General features: G+C 42.9%; 2 protein-coding genes across 2 annotated transcripts in view; one reads left to right on the forward strand and one right to left on the reverse strand.

Moving 5' to 3' along the window:
* Window positions 1-4,556: 4,556 nt before the first annotated feature.
* Window positions 4,557-18,319, reverse strand: ARL5B (ADP ribosylation factor like GTPase 5B). The gene is made up of 6 exons (XM_066627097.1): window positions 18,206-18,319; window positions 13,332-13,392; window positions 12,252-12,399; window positions 11,008-11,091; window positions 9,996-10,147; window positions 4,557-7,086 (listed from the first exon to the last, which is right to left on the reverse strand). The coding sequence occupies exons 1-6, from the start codon at window positions 18,249-18,251 to the stop codon at window positions 7,038-7,040; spliced, it is 540 nt and encodes a 179-aa protein (XP_066483194.1). The 5' UTR covers window positions 18,252-18,319; the 3' UTR covers window positions 4,557-7,037.
* A 102-nt stretch (window positions 18,320-18,421) lies between these two features.
* NSUN6 (NOP2/Sun RNA methyltransferase 6) overlaps window positions 18,422-20,074 on the forward strand; it is a 31,981-nt gene continuing 30,328 nt past the window's right edge. The window contains exon 1 of the mRNA XM_066627095.1: window positions 18,422-18,513. The gene's annotated coding sequence lies outside the window, so the exon portion shown is untranslated. The remainder of the gene's footprint in view (window positions 18,514-20,074) is intronic.

Genomic DNA, 20,074 nt, shown 5'->3' on the forward strand with positions numbered 1-20,074 from the left:
GATTGACCTACACGTGTCATGCACACATAACTAAAATTGGGGACATTAGCAAGCAAGAGGTCAGATCTAGCAGTGTGACAAGGTTTGGGATCGTTGACACGGATGAGCAGTGCAACCAATCTCAAAGTGCCTCAAAAGTAGGCTAACAGTAACCACAAGACAGAGCCTTTCAAAGAAGATAAAGGGTTTATTAAAGAAATAATCTGGGGGGGGGGAGAGAGAGAGATCAAAAGGGAGGGAATCACCTATCCTAGTCTGCTGGTTTGCTTGAGTGTGAAGTCCTTCTTGAACAGTAAGGCAGGGCTGCAACGTTCCCAGGTTCTTCCAAAGCAAAATGCCCGGCTGTACTCCTCCACTGCCTCTGGAGTGAACAAAACTCTCTCTCCCTTGGGTCTTGTGTCTTCTCTTCTTCTTGCTGTGTAATCTGCTCTGTCTTGTTCTTGCTCTGTTCTAGTCTTAATCTGCTTCCAGAGCAGGGAAGTTGTAGGACTTTTTACAAAAGAAGCAAAGGAATATCTGCAAGATGAAGGAGCTTGGAGAGCTTCTTGAGTGATGCATTTTTGGCTTCCTGGCCTTGACTGAGTTTCTTGATGGCCCATCCAGGAAGTTTCTATTGAACAATAGTGGGGCAGGGTGCATTATCTCAGGTGGAAGGACTTCTTGGACTAGAGCAGCTGTTTTCAACTGAGGCACACTAGTGAACCTCAGGTATGAGGCTAGGGCAGGGGTGTCCAAACATTTTGGCAGGAGGGCCACATCATCTCTCTGACACTGTGTCAGGGGCCGGGGGGGGAATAATTTACATTTCAAATTTGAATAAATTTACATAAATGAATTTATTAGAGATAGAACTTATATGAATGAAGGTCTTGAACTAGCTCAAGGCCTATAAAAGGCCTTGCACAAAGCAAGGCCAGCCTTTCCTTGACTGCCACTGCTGCATCACAGACGTGAAACAGCAAGTAGTGGAGGAAGCCCTTGTCCCACAGCTCAGGTGAGAGGTTGAATAGTTATCCTCACACTTAGAGCAGTTGTGTAGGGCTGGCACAGTCTCCAGCAAGTCTCTGGAGGGCCAGAGGCTCATTGGATACAGGGGGCACCCCGCGGGCCGGATTGGGAGTCCCTGAGGGCTGCAAGTGGCCCCCGGGCCGGGGTTTGGGCACCCCTGGGCTAGAGGACTTGGCAGCATGCAGGAGGGCCGCAGAAGTGGCTGCTTTGCATCTCCTGCTGCTGAGCAAGAGGAAGGCTATAACCCATCCTCATTTACCTGGAAGTAAGCACCATTGACTATTACGGGGCTTACTTCTGAATAGACACACCTAGGATTGGGTATCAAGTTCCTTGTCTGCCCTGCCTGCTGATTGGGCAGCCAGAAAAGCCTGGAGGAGGTCTGGGCAGAGTGAGAAGGAGGGAGCCAGGGGCAGGCAAGCAGGTAGGAAGCCAGCAGGTCTGCTGAGGCCAGCAGCCTAAGAATAGGCTGGCTGAGGGTCCAGGAAAACCCCTTTTCTTGGCTACAGTTGCCTACAGCTCCCCAAAGTGACCCTCCCTGCCTTGCCTTTGCCTTTCAGAGGGGGGGCATTGGGCCACGATCTTATCCACACGTTCCTGGATGTAAGCCCCATTGACTATAATGGGACTTACTTCTGAGTAGACATCCCTGAGCTGGGCTGAGCTCTCAGGTTTCTCACCTAGCTGCACTTTCCCGGGAGTAAGCCCCATTGACTATAATGGGACTTAGTTCTGAGTAGACATGCATAGGATTGGGCTTTTGGTAACACTTTTTTCTTAAATACAGGAGCAGGCCGTTGGGGGGGGGGGAGAATGTGAGGCAAGTGATTCTGGACCTTTGGAAGGTGTGGATGAGTGAGGGGAGGGACAGTAGGAGAGGTGCTAACTGCAATTATGAGATGGGGGGAATGTGCCTGTGGGAGGGAGTGGGGTGGGAGAGAGGAGGAGAGAGAAGTGCCAAATGCCTGCTCCTGTATTTGTGAAAAAAAGAGTGCAACCAAAAGCCCAATCCTAGGCATGTCTACTCAGAAGTAAGTGCCACAGGCACATTCCCCCCAATGTCTCTCCCCCCTCCCCCGTCTTTGGCTGCAATCCTAACCACACTTTCCTGAGAGTAAGCCCCATTGAACAAAATAGGACTTACTTCTGAGTAGACCTGGTTAGGATTGTGCCCTTTGTCATGTAATGATTTAATTGTATTAATTAAAAATTAATTGTATTGTAGTAATTTAAGTAAAAAACTGGGAGTGTGCCTTTTAGTGCCTTTGCAGTGTGCCATTGCAGCTGAAAAAGGTTGGAAATGGCTGGCCTAGAGTCTGAAAAGGAACTACCCAGTTGGGCCATTGTAATTCAATTTAACTTTCAGGCAGGACTTGTTCTTGCTAGCTATCCTTTGTCAGACCTCAAGCACCCAGATTTAATCAACCATAGAGGGGCCTTTCCTTGGGAGCCAGCAAAATCTCATCCCTTTTTCACTTCAGGGAGGTGACTCTGAAACCAAGAGGGACATGTGTTTAGGTAAAGAGGGTGTTTGGCTGCCAGGGTGGGGCTCCTTGGACATCACATGTATGACATAAGGATGATGTGCTGACTTCACATTGGTAATGACACACAATGTCAAACATGACAAACTCACGTCACGGTGAAATCACACAGATGATGTGTGACTTCACCTTGGTGACTTCAAGGTGACGAGACATTGCCATCAGGGAGCCATTCTGTGGATTGTAGGCTGTGTCAATGTTTCTGTGGATGTTGGGGGTATAGCTGGGGAAAGGTGCACCAGCTCTTTACCATGAGTCTTGGCATTTCGCTCTTGTTGCATTGGTGTCAGCGCAGCATTGCCAGGATGGCTTAGGATATGAAAAGCCTGTTTGAAAACCTCCAGTGAGGAAAAACCCACTGCTGCACAAGGCAGCCTGTTCCAGTGCTGAAATTCTTCCTCATAGCTAACCTGAATCTACTTTCCAGTAGTTTCAAGCCATTGGTTCTCATCTAACCGCCAGGAGCCACAGACAGTAAGTCTTTGCAAGTCTTCCTCTGTGCAACCAGTCCTTCAGCTATTTGGCTATTATAATTCCCCCTTAGGCATCTCTTCTCCAGCCTAAACATATCAAGCTCTTTTAACTATTCCTCCTAGGACTTGGTTTCCACACTTTTCACCATCTTTATTGCCTTTCGCTGTGATTTCTTTCACCGAGTTCTAGTCTAGTGTTACAGCGTAATCCTGTGGCCCACACTCACACTTTATAGCAGTCAAGGCTCAGTACCGCCAATGTCTTCTCCTCCTCAGCCTTGATCCACCTTCCTAGGTCAACCTGAACTTGTGCCAATAAATTGCAAGTGCAGGTTTGAATAGACAGTGTGACAGTAGGTGCTTACCCCTGGGCAAGGGGACAAATGTTCCCTTAACTGGAAGAGACCTCCAAGATGGCCCCCAAGGATACAGCTTAAGCTCTGGTGATGCGACTGCATCATTGGGGGGTATATTGGATCGGGCTGTTAGTTGTGACTAAGGAGGTTGGCAATGACTGAGCCCCATTGATTTCATCACTAACTAATGTAGCATACAGCCCATTCTGCTCACAGCATTGATGTGGAGCCTTTGAGAAAACCTGCTTCAAATCAAGAATGAGACAGAATGCCTAACTGGAGCTTACTATGGAGAGGATGATCAATATGGTCTATACTTCCTTGGCTTGCTTGCTCTCAAACCATGCTACTTGCACAAGGAATTGGTTGCTGGTAGGGTGGGGAGATATAATTTGAGTGTCCTTTTGTAATTAATACATAGGAATGTTTGATTGCTTGATGAATTTATATTTAATAGAGGTTAACCAACTATTTTTCCTCAGAATGTTACACAACTTCTCTACACCACTTTAGCCTTGATGTAACATCACTGAAGCCTTTATCAACAGGATCCACACCACTACATCCTCCTCTGCAGCCTGTACTTAAATAAGAACAAGAGTGTGTGTGTGTCTCTCTCTCAATGAATTCTCCAATTTCATTTCTACCTGGGGCTTTGCACAACTGCAGCTACTACCGAATGAGTAGCTACTATCACTTTATTTTAAACACCCCCTCATGAGAAAACAAAGCACTGCTCCTTTCTCAAACATTCTCTGCACAATTCTGATGCACTTCAAAATACATCTTGCCAAATTGAAAAGAATACTGGTTTGGTTTATGAAATCACCATTAACCAAAGTTTGCCTGCCAAAGTGAAGCACCGGAAATGCAATACTTTGATTATTTTCAAAACAAGTAATAAGGAACCAACTCATTCTAGACTTTTAGCCTTAAATGTTGGGTTTGTTAGTTTTAGGCAGAAACGATGGAATTAATACCATTTTCCACTTCAGAAATATGCAACTTGCAGTACAGCAGAAACAACACACCATATATGCAACCCAGGAAGCCAAATTTATACATAATTTGCTCTCTTGGGGGTTCACTCTCTTTTAGGTATACCAGTCTTTTCTTCTTCTAGGCAACGCAACACTGAAAGTGGTTTTTGTAACAATATAATAAATTAAGTCTCATTTTGCACAGCCAAGCACTTTAATTCAACCCAACAATAGTTATAATGCAATATCATGCTGATCATTTGATATATAAAAAATGTACAGTCCAGTAAACCGTATTCCATGTGATTAGTCAATGACAAGGCAACATTATTTTGACCAGAAAGGGACAGGTTTTTCCAAATCCCATCATATGATGAGAGCTGCAGCTGGAACACTGGATATTTTTCCCTTTAGGAAAATCTAAATGGCACATTCACAGTTCCTGTGAATATCATGAGTGAAGCCAAGATGGTCAAGGTAAGAAAACTGCCTACTTTCCTGCAAATGGTATTCTTGGTAAACATATTGTCACAGTAAGAGAAAGAAACTCTTAGTTTAGTATGACATACCATGCAGAATTTTAAAAATTACATGGGCTACTCACAGAATTAGTCAAAAAAAGGCTTCCATGTGTTTCACCACCTACTCAAATGCACTCAAGGGGCCCACCCAATACAGTTCTTGCAAGTTCTCAGCTCTGTTTATACTTGTTACAAGTTGCCTTCCATGTACATTTTCTACAGGAACCTGCACCTATCATGTCAAGTGAAGAAGCCTGATATCACCAGAGATAGGAAAAAGTATCAGATTCACTGCATATATATTGATATACCAGCCAGGGTCAAATGTCATGAGAAGCCAGGAATGTATTCCCCCAGCTTCAGATTTTGATTTCTTTGCATGGGTGACTGAAGTCTAGGAAATGTTGCATGAAATCAGGATTCGATCCAAGCTTTGTGCAGGGTCTGAATGGTTCCATTTCTGACAACTACACGTCTTGATTCAAATGACCCAAAGTTACAAAATGTGCTAAACTGCAATTAAGGCAAAATAGAAGTGCTGCTTCATTAAACTATTTATCTTCGAGCTGAGAAGGGACTTGGTGAACTGCTGCAGATGCCAAGAGAGGCTTTAAAAACAAACAAAAAAACTTCCTTTGAAGAAGAAATCTACAGTACTTACGTGGGGTGCAAACCTCTCTTGGCAAAAGAGGAGGAATGCCATCTTTACAGTGACAGTCAGTTCTCTCAAAGGGAACACTGTTCTCCCCAGGAAGCTTTTTTGCACCTCCTGGAATGTCACTTCTCCCTTTGAAAGAGAAACCCCACAAGAAGCTGTTTGTTCAGCTCAACCAAACAGCAACATCATATTATTTCTTGATGAAAGTGACAAGGACACCCTTGTCCTTTTTTTTTTTTGTAACTTCCCTAAAGTTGTTTGGCACTGCAGGAAAACACTGTACAGGTGCTTTCCTTTGGAGTGAAGGGTGTCATGTTAAGGGTCCAACAAACGTTTATTGGCATTGCGTTAAAACAGGAAATCAAACTGTTTTACAAAAGGAAGACAACTTGGTGTTTTAAAGCACTATTGAATACTGGTCTGCAAAATCTGTTGCACATTTTTTTTTTGCCACCACGAACCACTTCAGCTCAAAATAAGGCATTGCACCTAAGATCTGTAGAATAAATCCAGTAGAGCAAACTTCTGTAGGAAGGTCTTGCTTACTACAATTGAATTGGGCTGATTTGAAATAAAAATTCAGTTAATTTTCAAGAACATTTTTTCTCCAGTGGAGAATCAATTAGGCCTTGTGTTTAAAATATTTCTACTATTCCCTCCCCATAATCAAAAGAGAATCAATTTCTTTTTAGCAATGATTCAGGAACAGGTTGCATTAAATGCAATGCCCAGACAAGTGTGATGAACAACATGATCATGAAAAGTCCATGTCTCTGCAGAAAGTGTACTCCTATATTTGAACAGTTTTGACTATTAAACTTGCATTGTTAAAACACAGTGCAGTTGAACAGTCCTTCTTGCCAACATGCAGCAGAGACACTGTACAAAATTGTCTTTTCAGCTTAATTCAACATAGAAAACATTTAGCATTCAAATAAAATTGGAAAAAGGTATGTGTTCAGCAAGAAAGATAGGCAGTAACAGTTGCATAAACACAAAGGCAGTGAAGGTAAATAAATAACCATGTCAATGCTGCACAGGACTCTTGTAGTGTGTATCAACATTTCAAGTCTTGCTCTCATCCTTGACCTAGAAATCCACAGACTTTAATACCAATGTTCTTAGGATTCTTAAAGCTAATTTTCCAGCAAAGGAAAAAAGGAAAAAAAAAACATCAGTTAGCCCCACAGGCTATGACTGTAAACAGCAATAGCAAGGAGCTTTTCTCCAAATGGCAAATTTTGTGACAAGGCAGTCATTTAACTGATGTAGTCAGGAGAACTTCTGAGATAGTCCCCACTTGTTCATCATCCAGGATTAGTGCATTTCTTTAAAAAGGTTAAAAAAATACTTTTGATTTTCAGTTCAGCTGCACTTGATTCAAGTGTTGCTTGTGGAGGTTTCAGACATTTTAAGTTAAGCACACTGCCACCTCAGCAGCCACGTGTGCCACAAAACGGGTTTTTGTCCATAGAATAAGCATCACTTTTGATCCAGTTATCTTACTCCAATACGGGAAGTCATCCATTCCAGACCTTGACACAATCTGAAAGGAAGAAATCACTTTTAGAAAACCTTGCTCAGCAAGAAAAATGCAATTGCCTCCTGCAGCTTGAAGGGTACGGTCTATTCCAAGCTTGGTTAATGCAAGAGCCACGTACACTTCAGATGTTTGAGAGCTGCAATATTTAAGAAGCATTTAAATTCTTAAATATATTTAACCATTAACATTAAACTTGCATTGTAATCCAGCAGACTCTCAGTTTATACCCAGTAAATAATTATAAAGCGTGAAAGTTTATTTACCTTTTATATTAGTTGTGATGCAAAAAAGGAGCTCAGTTAACAGATTTTTGCAAGCCGCACATTATATGTCAAAGAGCCGCATGTAGTTTGTAAACCATGTTTGGTCACCCCGGTATACTCTATCACCTCACTCCTGTGCATGTGTAGGCAAGGTCCCAGTGATACTATAGCTCAAGTTCTTTCTTCTTTTTTTAAACCCACCCCAAATCACAATCTCCGTATGAAGGTAGCTTATAGAAGAAATCTCCTAGAGGGATGGTTGCACACAGATAAAGCAGATGAGCATACCAGATCTGCAGGCTGGATTAATATACATTGCTGAACAGAAAAATCGAGGTTTGAGGAATTTGGCTGTCTTTGAACAGCACTGTGTACATGAGCAGAGCATTACTTATTAAAAACACACTCAAACAAATCTCATCTGTGGTCAAAGAGCTATGAAAACAGTCTGTGAGAACTATTTCTCCAATGACATTTGGTAGCGGTCATGTGACACTAAAGCAATTCATGAGTATTAATATGCATCTTCCAAAGAGTAACAGAGGAAGCAGCCTTCGGGCAATATTAATTATGCTTCTGCTTTAGCTGAAATGCACAACAATAGTGTTGTGCAAAAACCCCTCCATGCTGACCCTAGTCTTGGCTTTGCTTATACAGGTCTTGCACCTGTCAGCAAAGTGGTTGGTCAGTGGAACTCCTTGCCGTAGGATGTGGTGATGGCATCTGACCTGGATGCCTTTAAAAGAAGATTGGACAAGTTTCTGGAGGAAAAATCCATTACGGGTTACAAGCCATGATGTGTATGTGCAACCCCCTGGTTTTAGAAACGGGCTATGTCAGAATGCCAGATGCAAGGGAGGGCACCAGGATGAGGTCTTTTGTTATCTGGTGTGCTCCCTGGGGCATTTGGTGGGCCGCTGTAAGATACAGGAAGCTGGACTAGATGGGCCTATGGCCTGATCCAGTGGGGCTGTTCTTATGTAATGCACAGCAAGTAGGTATCTAGACAGGTCTAATATGCACAGAATCTGCACAGACACAACCTTAGCGCAATACTTAAAACACATCTAGGGCAAGCAGTTAATTCTTAACATCCTTAACTAAACTATTTGTGATTCAGGGTGGGGCAACAGCTCAGTGAAGGTTCTAGGTTCACTCACTGGCATCTACAGGTGAGGCAGAGAAAAATTCCTGTCTGAAACCCCCCGTCCCGAGTCTCTACCAGTCAGTTTCAACAATACTGAGTGAGACAGCCCAATGGTCTGACTCCATATATGTCAGTTTCCTATGTTCTTCTATGGCATCTCAAGAACGACCACTTTAAGGTCTCACCATACGAAGTTCATTATGCTTGCTTGCTGGCTGTGCAACAAAATTCACAATTCAGCATTTTGCTCTGGACTTAAAATTCAGTGTTAACACTGTTAAATTTATACATTATCCTACCAAGACCACTGTCTTGATAGATCCACCTCTTTCTACATGAGCAACGATTTCACAGCCACTTTCTGAATATCTTGCATCATTCAGAGAGCTATACATTTCACAGTGGGGTAATCTCAGACACTTTAGTTCCTCAAATGCATTATAATTTCTCTCTGTATGAGAGTTAGAAGTCCTGATTTTGGCCTGCACTTAGAACCCCTTATGCAACTTTTTCGCTTCTGATGCAGCTACTGACTGTGTAAAAGGCCCGGAGCTGAAAGTTGGATTCAGGGGCTGTATGTAACTCCTCATATGAACTTTGGCTTATTATACACTTGCATAACTTCAGATCAGAAAGAATGACAGAGGATTCACAGAGAATCTCTGAATTTCAGCTCAGGTGCACAGCTTCTGGAGTTAACAATAGTAAGAGTGGCAGCTGGAGGAAGCTAATGGGTCACTCCTATCCCCCCTGTCAACTTCCACCATGCCGCCATGACAACAGCCGACCAGCAAGAGGTAAGTAAAAATAATGTTTACCTATCTCCCAGTAGGATGCCTAATTACCAATAGGTCTTTAGCCGTTTTGCTATATTGCTGGCATAAGTCTGAGGAGAGGAAGGGGGAGGTCTGGTCTGGGAAATGGGGACAGGCTCTAGTGTGCATAACTATTGCCGAGATTAAGCCACATCGGCCCCTGTTCTGGCATGGCCAGGTCTGTCCTGCAAGTGGCAGTTTGTGAGGGCAACTCTAATGTGCTCAGCAGCACCATGCCATTTGCAGTGCTGTAGCCTTTGCGACAGCAGATCATGAAATCCACTGTAGTAAAAGCCCAGTCAGACTAGGGTCTAACAGCCCAATCCTACCCACACTTTCCTGGGAGTAAGCCCCACTGACTTTAATGAGACTTCTGAGTAGACATGCATAGGATTGGGCTGTCAGTCAACTAAATAGTTCTAAAGATGGACAAGCTTAATGCAAAGTTGATCCAAGACCAGAGTTCTCAAAATTGTGAATTGTTCACAGTCCTAAGCAAATCTGAAAAGGTACAGAACCAAGATTTTAAGGGGAAAAAAGCCTGCCACCGTGAAGATCCTATCTGAACAGCTCTGACATTAACAATGCAACTTTATCATAAGGAAGCATGAATACGAGCACATACAATGTCAAACAGCCAAGCTGCCTTATGGCTCTCCAAGCCAACTTATATATACCAATACCTACCCTTCTCCTGTTAGTGCACAACAGGACTGAATGTGCCATGGGTGATCCTTTATGGAACTAAGAGTGAGGTACTTGGAAATTTCAGCTGCTGTCATACAGCCTTTCATATCCTGCTTGTTTGCAAAGATGAGAACTGCAGCTTTTCGCAAGTCCTGAAAATGATGTAGCATGTTTAGAAAGCTCGCATTGCTGACATCTTAATACAATTCTAACGTGTGATAATTCATTTCCAGACAGTTATTACTCAGTCCAGTAGTCCCCAAATTGTGGATCAGGACCCACTGGTGAGTCGCAACCCAATTTTTGGTGGGTCGTCAAAGGGTGATGGAAAGATCAGATAATTAATTGCCTCAAGTCCTGAAGCCAGAAATCAGACACTGTAACTGATAACTTCCCTGCAAGGAGATGAGCTCCTGCAGTTTGCAAGCATTTGTAAATATAGGGAGATAAATGTTTGTGGGTCTTTCTAGTTATTATTACTTATAAATAAATATTTCTTTCTAGATCTCCTTTTTTAAAAGTCTGGTAAACCTAGGTGGGTCTTGATAGAGTGTTTTAAAAAGTGGGTCCTAGTCCTTAGGAGTTTGGGAACCACTGACCTAGTCCTTAATATTAAAATAAAGCTAATATTGCTAAGCCTTGTACAAATGTAACACAATCAATTATAACCACAGAACATATGTTCCTCTCTTCCACTTCTGCAGAATTAACTCTCATCACTAGTCTTAACCATGTTTAACATGCTGCTGACTAATATAGCTAGCCCATGACTGAGTCCTATTAAAAACAATGGCACTTAGTCATGATGACAAACTAAACTCTAAGAGATAACTCATAATGTTTATCAAGGTTAAAGCTAACAGGTTCACCAGTGAACCATGATTTGAAAGCAGAATCTATGTTGATGAGCAAACAGGATGTGTTCACAGAAACTAAGAACAGTTACTCTAAGATGCTACTCTAATTTCTGCCATTTATAAGAACATACACAGCCCTTGAAGAGTCAAAGTACCTCATGTGCCAACATTCTGTAAAGTTCTTCCTTTGTGATAGACAATCTCTCACGATCAATGCTATCAACTACAAGGATTATGAACTGTGGAGAGAACAGAAAGTAGGACAAATGGCTACAAACCATGTTTGTAAATAGGCAGCATTACATGAATATATTAAAACAAAAATGCCTTTACATAACACTTGAATTTCACACTCATGTGCCAGGCAGCAGAGGGAAAGACATTTGTGCAAACAAGTAACAGTGGAGTCCAGACCCCAGTTGCTTTTTCACTAATAATCCACAACAGTGATTTTCAACCACTGTGCCATAGCACATTGGTGTGTTGTGAATGGTCCACAGGTGTGCCATGAGAGTTTGGGAAGGGCCATTGGGGGTGTGAGCCCCTCACTAGCAGCATGATGAGCCTTGTCAATTGTCAAAAAATTGGTAGTATGCCTTGACAATTTCAGCTCCTTGTCAGTGTACCATGCAATGATAGAGATTGAAAATTGCTGGTCCTGTCATTCAATTTAAGGGAGAAATCAACATCAAGAATCCATTCTTATGTTGGGATAAACAGAAAGGAAAGAGGTCACTCCTTAGGCATTTCAGAGTCTTTTAGAGGCTTAGAACAAAGCTTTCACCAACCTCTTGACAATCAAATGCTGCTGCTTTTTGACCACTGGGAAACCCAGCTCAATACTATCTACGCTGATGGCCAGCAGCTCTCCAGAGGTTCAGAAAAGGATTTCTCCAGGATCTGTTTAGAGATGCTAAGGAATGAACCTGGATCTTCTGCATGTAAAACATATGCTACACTACTGAGCTAGGACCCAATTCAAGCAACTGGCCAAGGGGATGGTAACAATTTGTCACATGAGGGTCCTCGTGCAATTGCATGCATGACTGCCACAGCCCTAATCTCTAATCTAATTAGCCAGAAATAAATTGACCAAGTTCTGGCTGTCAACAGAAGGATTACCCATCCACTCCATCATCTGAGTTGACAGAGGCTGTGTTTAAAAAAATAGAGGTAGGTTTGTGATTCTGTATTAGCGGTGAACGAGAGGTAGATTTACGATTCTGTATTAGTTAGGTTTGTTGATGTATTAGTTAAGTATAAAAGAAACAGCATTAATGCGATGGCCTTTAATGTTCAAGTGTAGTAGTTCCACAGCAGGAAGATTTTCTATTAATAAATTAAGAATATTATTCCTACTCTCTTGAATTGACTGAATTAGGAAGGAATGTGAACATACCTCCGTATTTGAATAATACGTATTCCAGGATGATCGTAATGACTCTTGTCCGCCAATATCCCACATGAGGAAGTGAGTGTTTTTTACTACTATTTCTTCAACATTGCTTCCTATAGTGGGAGAAGTGTGAACCACCTCGTTCATTAGGCTAACAAGGAGGGGAAAAATGTTATGCTTAGCAAAATCTGGAACAGAGCTGACATTTCTACACCAGTGTTATCATTGAATAAGTTCTGTCATTTGGATTGCATGGCAACGATGACTACATAACTAGCTCAAGAATAACTTGGTTATTTTAGCTGCTAAATAAACCAGTTATTTTGGTGGGTTTATCCAATTTCTTCTATGCTACCACACATGCAGGTTCATAACCATGTACAAACTGGGCCACACATGGAACAGATGCATCAGTGATCTGGCTGACAGATCACTGTTTTCCTTACAAGGCTGTTTACCCAATCAGGTAGAGGGATTAAGCAACATCAGCTGGTCCTTTAAGGACATCCAATACTATTCTCTTAGAAGGCACCTACTCTTGAACTGAATACAAACTAGCACAATTCTACCACAATGACAGCTTTTTCTTGTCAACAGAATGCACCACTCCGTCTTCCTTCAGCTAGTCAGCATATTAATTACTTGTCTCTAGCTTTTACAACCACTGCTTCTGACAGTCATAAAATCTATTTCAACATGATGAAGTAATACTCTCAAGAAATGTTGTGTGCCAGTATGATACCGTAAGACAAGAAGTTTAAACAGGGTAGGTTGGCAAGAAAACTTTATCCACATATCACTGAATAGTAGTTAATAGCAGCAGCAATAAATGACAAATTAACTCTGTGTTCATGAACTTAGAGCAAGCCCAACATACCGAAAGAGCACAGCAACTGAAAGTTTTCTTTCAGCTTTGTGTACCTCAGGATACCCAGAAATTTTAATGCTGAGGAATTTAATTTTTTTTTCCAGTTCAGATAAATAGTTCTTACTCTCCCAGTACATTTAGCTCTTGTCCCAAAGAGTAAATTGTGGTCATTTTCAGATCCTAAGAATTGAGGACAATCAGTTAACTAAACTTACAACTGATAGAGAATGGTGGTCTTTCCAGCGTTGTCAAGGCCCACAATTATCACTTTGTGTTCTGCAATACATAAAAGTGCATTGTTATGAGCAGATGTCGATTTGAGGTCATCACACACCTCAGTTATTTACAAGTAAAATTAAAAAGGTACATCTTAGTCTTTTTTAGTGAAGTAGCTTGACTAATGAATATCCAAACATTTTCCTTATACTTGTTAGACAAGTTCTTTGACTCATCATCCCAGGAGACCTTTCTGGTTCATCAGGGATTCATTTTTTCTTTGTTGCCTGCCACCAATTAACCTTTCCCTCTATCCTTACTATTCCAAACCTGGAGAATCTCTTCTCAGAACTCTTGACAGCTAGAAGGTGTATTAAAGACAGAAAAATGAACACTGATACTGTTGCTTACAGCTATTTTCCATATAAAGAAAACAAAGATGGACTATTTTGAACCCTAATGAACCTCTTGCAACTGAATCAACAGCACAGTGAGGGCTCAGTTCCTTGAAATTTCCCCTCATTAAAATGGCAGATGTAATATTTTATTTCTCACAGATAGGTTTGCTGTCAAGCAAAGTATTCTCACTGTACCTCATGGGAAACATTGTTAACATAATTAAAAAATACTGTAGATCTCATGAGCTAACAATCACCAAGCCACTCTATCACCACACACCCCTTCATCCTTTGATGACACACAGAAAGTTCTCATTACCTTTAAGCTATTGCACAATGAATCAGCACAAGCAGACATTGCTTTTGTCAATGTGTAATAGCAACTTCGCTCCCGGGTCAAATAGTTGGGGTCTTTCAAGGACAGAGGGGCAATTCAGGATCATAGTGCAACAGGAGAGGGTTGAAGAATTCTACCCCATCCTGCAGTTCTGACCTGGATTGGAGTTTGAGTCATTCGAGTTTTCAGGTGAATTTTCCTTACACCCTTATATGGAAACTGCCACCATGTGGAAGCCTTCAAGAATGCCCAAGCAACATCTGTTGCATGAAAAAGTAACTATGGCAATGGAGTTTCTCCATCAGTATTGCAAGTTTACAACTGGCAACTAATGTCTCAGAAAAAATGGAACGCCCTGAGGCAGCGTTGTGTAGCACTGCTTCTTTTCCACTATGCAAGCGAGACTTTATGAGAATGGCCGAAAAGTTTTATAATGCCTATATCTGGTATGTTGTTTCAGATTAAAGCTGAATGAAGCACATGCTTGCAAAATAGGCACTGTGCTGCATAAGCAGAGTTTTAACATACAGGTTGTTAAAACAGCAATGTACTGCCTTTTCTTGAAAATAAATGTACATGAGTTTTGCAGGTAAAACTTTTAAAAGTTTGAAGATTTTGCAAATTTGAACAGGGAAATGGAAAGACAACCTGCTAGCAGAATAAATGTTCTGGGCTGATTTTTTTTTTGGCCATCAGAATGATCTTCCGCAGCCCTCCTAAGAAAAGGAACAGAGCCACCTTCCCAGGTTCTGACATCTATGGAAGCGTTTTAACTTGAACAAATAACTACCTGCAAGATATCTTAACAGCAGCCAAGGCCAATGGAAATCACATTGCTTATTTTTACAACTCTAGAAGTACAAATTAAAACTAAAAATCCTCTTAACTAGTTTTTCATCAAACTCCTAATTGCAGACTCATTGCTAAACAAATCTGTGAGTAAGCAGCATCTCATAATCCAGGGGTGGCTGAATTTGTTTAATCTGCCCTGCTCACAGGTGAACACATTTGATCCCCGTTGCATATATGCAACGTTGGGTAGAAATGGCTTAACATAAGAGCCACTTACAATCAACTTCAAAGCTGCAAGAGAGATGTTTGAGAGCTGCAATATTTAAGAAGCATTTAAATTCTTAAATATATTTACTCACCATGAACATTGAACTCATGTTTTAATCTAGCGGATTCAGTTTCTACCTGGTAAAGCTTGAAATAAAGCTTGAAAATTTCTTATTTACTTTTTTATATTAAGGTAATTACCATATTATCTTTTATGTATGACAGAAAAAGAAGCTCAGTCAACTTATTTCTGAGAACAGCACATGACTCACGAGCCAGTTTGGCCACCCCTGCTATAATCCCAAGCCTCTCCATCCTACCCTCTCCATCCATTAGTTCTTCTCAACACCATCTTCCCCACTCCATCTTCTTCACCCACATCCTCAGCACCAGTCTTGTTTGTTAAGTGACCTCTAGTCCTCTAGTCAAGTGACCTCTAGGCCTCTAGTCAAGTGACCTCCTTTGCCCTACTATGCAAGTTACATTCTAGTAACTTCATCACTGCATCTACCTTTCTCAGCTTTCCACTTATCTTTACTTTCCCCATCCTGTGAAAGGTCCCACTGCAGGACCACAAAATACTTCTTTCCTCTTCTTTGCAGCTCAGCAACCTTCCTCTCCCCAAGTCATGTTCTTATAAGAGTCCCTTTGGATCACTCCAAAGGCCTATCTCAGCCATTTTCAACCACTGTGCCGTGGCTGTGGCACAGCAGTGTGCCACGAGTGGTCCACAGGTGTGCCACAGGAATTTGGGGGGAGATCATTTATTAGTAGGGCCAATGGGGATGTGAGCTTCCCACTGGTAGCAAGGTGTGCCTTGTCAATTGTCAAAAACCTGATGGTGTGCCTTGAAAATTTTAGTGCCTTATCAGTGTGCCATGAGATAAAAAAGGTTGAAAATCACTGGCCTTTCTAGTCCTGTATCTCACAGTGGCCCAATCAGATGCCTTAAGGAGCACACAAGAAAACAAGATACCTGTATCCTGGTGTAACTCACCTGTACCTGGCATTCTGGGATAGCCAACTTCTAAAACCAAGAGGCTGCACATACCCACCATGGCTTGTAAATTTGTCCAAGCCCCAAGCCCCAAGCCCCAGTGATTGGTGCCCAGGACTAGGACAGTTGGGGCCAGGTTCAAATCCCCACAAAGTCATGAAACTCACCAAGCTCACTACAGTGACTTGCACCAGTTGCTTTCTCCCAGTCCCACAGTTTGCAGGAAGGACCAGGTGTAGGCATGGCTGGGAAGTGAGGGGAAAAGACCCTTCAGAGTCCATGGTTCTCTTACCATGAGATCTCTCAATATTATTTACCTTGCAAAGTTGTTGTGAGGATGAAGCGTGTGGAACCACATATATCATCAGCTCTGAAGAACAGGCAATTTTAATTATAATCTGTGACAGCATTAATCATCATAGATCAGTGTTCTCCAACCTTGGGGTCAGGATCCCAATGTGGTCGCAAAGCCTCAGCTGTGAGGTCACTGCAACTTACAGGAATTAAAAGGTTGAAGAGCACTGGACTAAAGCACCATCAGATAAAGGAGAAGGCATCTGGTATACTCCTTCAGGTACCAGGAGACTGTATCCCAGCCCTGCTCAGGTTCTCTGCAACTGTACTAAAACAGAGTTCACTGGTGCCAGGCTTCACAGTAAATTTTTTCTGCTTTCTCTATAAGAATATTTTGTTACAATGAACAGTGCTGGGAGGGCGTTACGGGGGCAGGGAATGGGTGAATAAGTTCCTGGAAGGGGACAAGAGTGATGGTGGGTCTCCAGTGTCAAAGACAAATTTATTTAGTTTTTGGAGCCATGGCAGGAAAAAGGTTGCAGACCACTGTCATAGATCACTACTCATGGCTCAACCCATTATATCCCTACCTGCTTGTCCCCACACCAGCATTATTATCATGAAACCCAGATAGCAGCTGCCTCCTCATGACACCACTTTCTCCCCCCTGCCCCAATTCCTCACAGTTTGGGAACCACTGGCTTAACTCAATCCTAACCTACCTGCTGTGCCCACACCAATCTTGTTATGAAACCCAGGTAGTGGCCTGAGAAGACCCCCCGCTGGATCAGCTCAAATACCCATCTAGTTCAGTTCTCTGTACCTCATAGTGGCCTACCAGATGCCTCAGAGAGCTCACAAGACCTGCATCCTATTACCAATCCCTTGCACCTGGCTTCTAAATTCAGAAGGTTGCACACACCCCATCACGGCTTGTTACCTGTAATGGACTTTTCTCCCAGAAATGTGTCCAGTGCCCTTTTAAAGGCATTCAGGTCAGATGCCATCACTACCTCCTGTGGCAAGGAGTTCCATAGACTAATTATACATTGGGTAAAGAAATATTTTCTTCTGTCTGTCCTGACTCTCCTGACACTGAATAGTGGATGCCCCCTGATTCTCGTATTGAGTGAGAGGGGAAAAAACATCCCTCTATACACTCTTTCCATCCTGTGCATAATTCTGTATGTCTCAAAAGCTGCCTCCCCCAACACACCACTTTCTCCCTTCCCCCCATTCACAAGGTCTGGTAACCCCTGCCTTAACCCAATCCTAACCCTACCTGCTGTCCCTACACCAGTCTTGATCTCATGAAACCCAAGTGGCAGCTGCCTCCCCCAACACACCACTTTCTCCCCCCCTTCACACAGTCTGGTAACCCCTGCCTTAACCCAGTCCTAAACTTACCTACTGTCCTCACCCCAGTCTTGATCTCATGAAACTCAAGTGGCAGCTGCCTCCCCATCATACCAGTTTCTCCCTCCCCCCTCCCCACCATTCACACAGTCTGGTAACCCCTGTCTTAACCCAGTCCTAAACCTACCTACTGTCCCCACACCAGTCTTGTTCTCATGAAACCCAGGTGGCAACTGCCTCCCCCATCACACCACTTTCCTCTCCCCCCCCCATCTCTCCCCAAACCCCATGTGCAGGTGTCCCAGGGTCTCCTTCTCCTTCCACCCAGGGGATCCTGGTCCCCACAACATGCCCAGTTTGGGGGGGGGGGGGAAGACAGATCATGCCAAACCTAACGCGGAGGGAGGGAAGTCCTGCCCCTTCCACACTCACCCTGGTTACAGAACAGACTCCAGAGCTTGGCAAATATCAGCCCCATCCCGAAGCAGCAGCTCCTCCACCGACCTCTGGCAGGGACTAAGCACCTCCTTTCCTTTCTCTCTTACCCACCGCGACGGATGCAATGGGAGGGACCGAAACCGGCCAGCTCCTCCTCCTCCTGCCAGCCACACTGGCTGTGCGCACAGCCCTGCCCATCCTTCGGTCCTCCCTGGAACCCGAGCGCGTCATCGCGCACTCTTGGACCAGCAGTGACGCAAGGCTGAAACCAGCAGAGGCGGGGGAGGGCAGACCCCAAAGAGGTACCAGCAGGGAGGGGCTCACCCTTCCGGTTCCCCTTCGAACGCTGCCACTTTGAAGGGTCAGAAACAAAAATCATCCCTTAGGCTAGCAAGGACTACTGTCCTGGGAGCAACCCCCCCCCCCTCAACATTTATTTTTCACATTTTTATACCACCCTTCCTCCAAAGAGCTCAGGACTGTGTACACAGCTGCTCCCCTCCTTTTTTCCTCACAACAACCCTGTGAGGTAGGTGAGCCTGATGACTGGCCCAAGGTCACCCAGGAAGATTCATGGCTGAAGGGGGATTTGAACCTGGATCTTCCAGGTCTAAGTCCACCTCTCAAACCACTACACCATAATGGGACTTACTTTTGAGTAGACCCGCATAAGATTGAGCTGCAACATTGTTTTGTATTTTTATGCATTTTTCACAACACATGCACACTAACCACAAGGGAGTGAATCCTATTGAATTCAATGGGATTTACTCCCAGACGAGTGTCCATAGGATAGTAGCCCCATTTTTTTTTCAAGAATCTCTCTATTTATAGTGATATTAAAAAGAAAATCAATCAATATTAATACAAAAACATAAAAAAGAAAAAAACAATATATCTAAGTGCAGCAAGAGCAAAGTCAAAAAATTCTAATTATTTACTGCATTTATATTAATGATCTAAACTTCCACCCTTACAAAAGCTAGCATAGTAGCCCCATTGTGCTTTTTGAGGACTTATTTATTATTATTATTATTATTATTATTATTATTAAACTTTATTTATATGCCGCCCTCTCCCCAAAGGGACCCAGGGCGGCTCACAACATATTAAAAACAGATTAAAAACATAATTTAACCACAAATAAAAACATATTAAAAACACATTAACATATACCCATAAAAACCATAGTCAGATAAAAAGTCAGATAAAAAGAGCAAAACGCATAGCAAATCAGAGGAAACAGGCCTGTAAAAATACTAAAAAAGATACAGAAAAGATGTTTTAAAAGGGCATGCACTCAGAAGGCTTCTTTAAACAAAAATGTCTTCAGGCCTCGCTGAAAAGTCTCAAGAGAGGGAGCCGTTCTCAAGTCAAGGGGAAGGGAATTCCATAATGTTGGTGCCACTACTGAGAAGGCCCTATTTCTTGCCGCCGCCCCACGTACCTCCTTAGGCAGCGGCACTTGTAAAAAGGCCTTCTCTGATGACCTAAGAGGACGAGCCAGATTGTATGGAAGTAGGTGATCTCTGAGATACCCTGGCCCAGAGCAGTATAGGGCTTTAAAGGTCAAAACCAGCACCTTGAATTGGGCCCGGAAACGAATGGGCAGCCAATGCAGCCCCCGGAGAAGCTGGCTGACAGAGTCAAAACCGCCTAGCTCCAGTGACCACACAGGCCGCCGCATTCTGCACTAATTGCAGTTTACTTAAGGAGGGAGCCTACTTTAATAGATGCCTGAAGACTAGTAGACTCTTTCAACAGATATATGGATAAAGAGATGCAAAAGTTTTCTGTTCCCAAAGATCTACAGAAACAAGCGCCTCTGACAGTGCCAAGTAAACCTTAAGGGCTTCGATCCTA

Source organism: Tiliqua scincoides, chromosome 5 (assembly GCF_035046505.1).
Source record: "Tiliqua scincoides isolate rTilSci1 chromosome 5, rTilSci1.hap2, whole genome shotgun sequence".
Lineage (NCBI taxonomy): Eukaryota > Metazoa > Chordata > Lepidosauria > Squamata > Scincidae > Tiliqua > Tiliqua scincoides.

What these genes read in the sequence shown, in the direction of transcription:
- ARL5B (XM_066627097.1), bottom strand. Translation starts at nt 18,251, where the DNA reads ATGGGGCTGATATTTGCCAAGCTCTGGAGTCTGTTCTGTAACCAGG. An exon ending in GAGTCTGTTCTGTAACCAGG is followed by an intron (nt 13,393 to 18,205) that starts GTGAGTGTGGAA and finishes TATGTATTGCAG; the next exon opens with AACACAAAGTGATAATTGTG. An exon ending in TGTGCACTAACAGGAGAAGG is followed by an intron (nt 7,087 to 9,995) that starts GTAGGTATTGGT and finishes TCTTCCTTTCAG; the next exon opens with ATTGTGTCAAGGTCTGGAAT.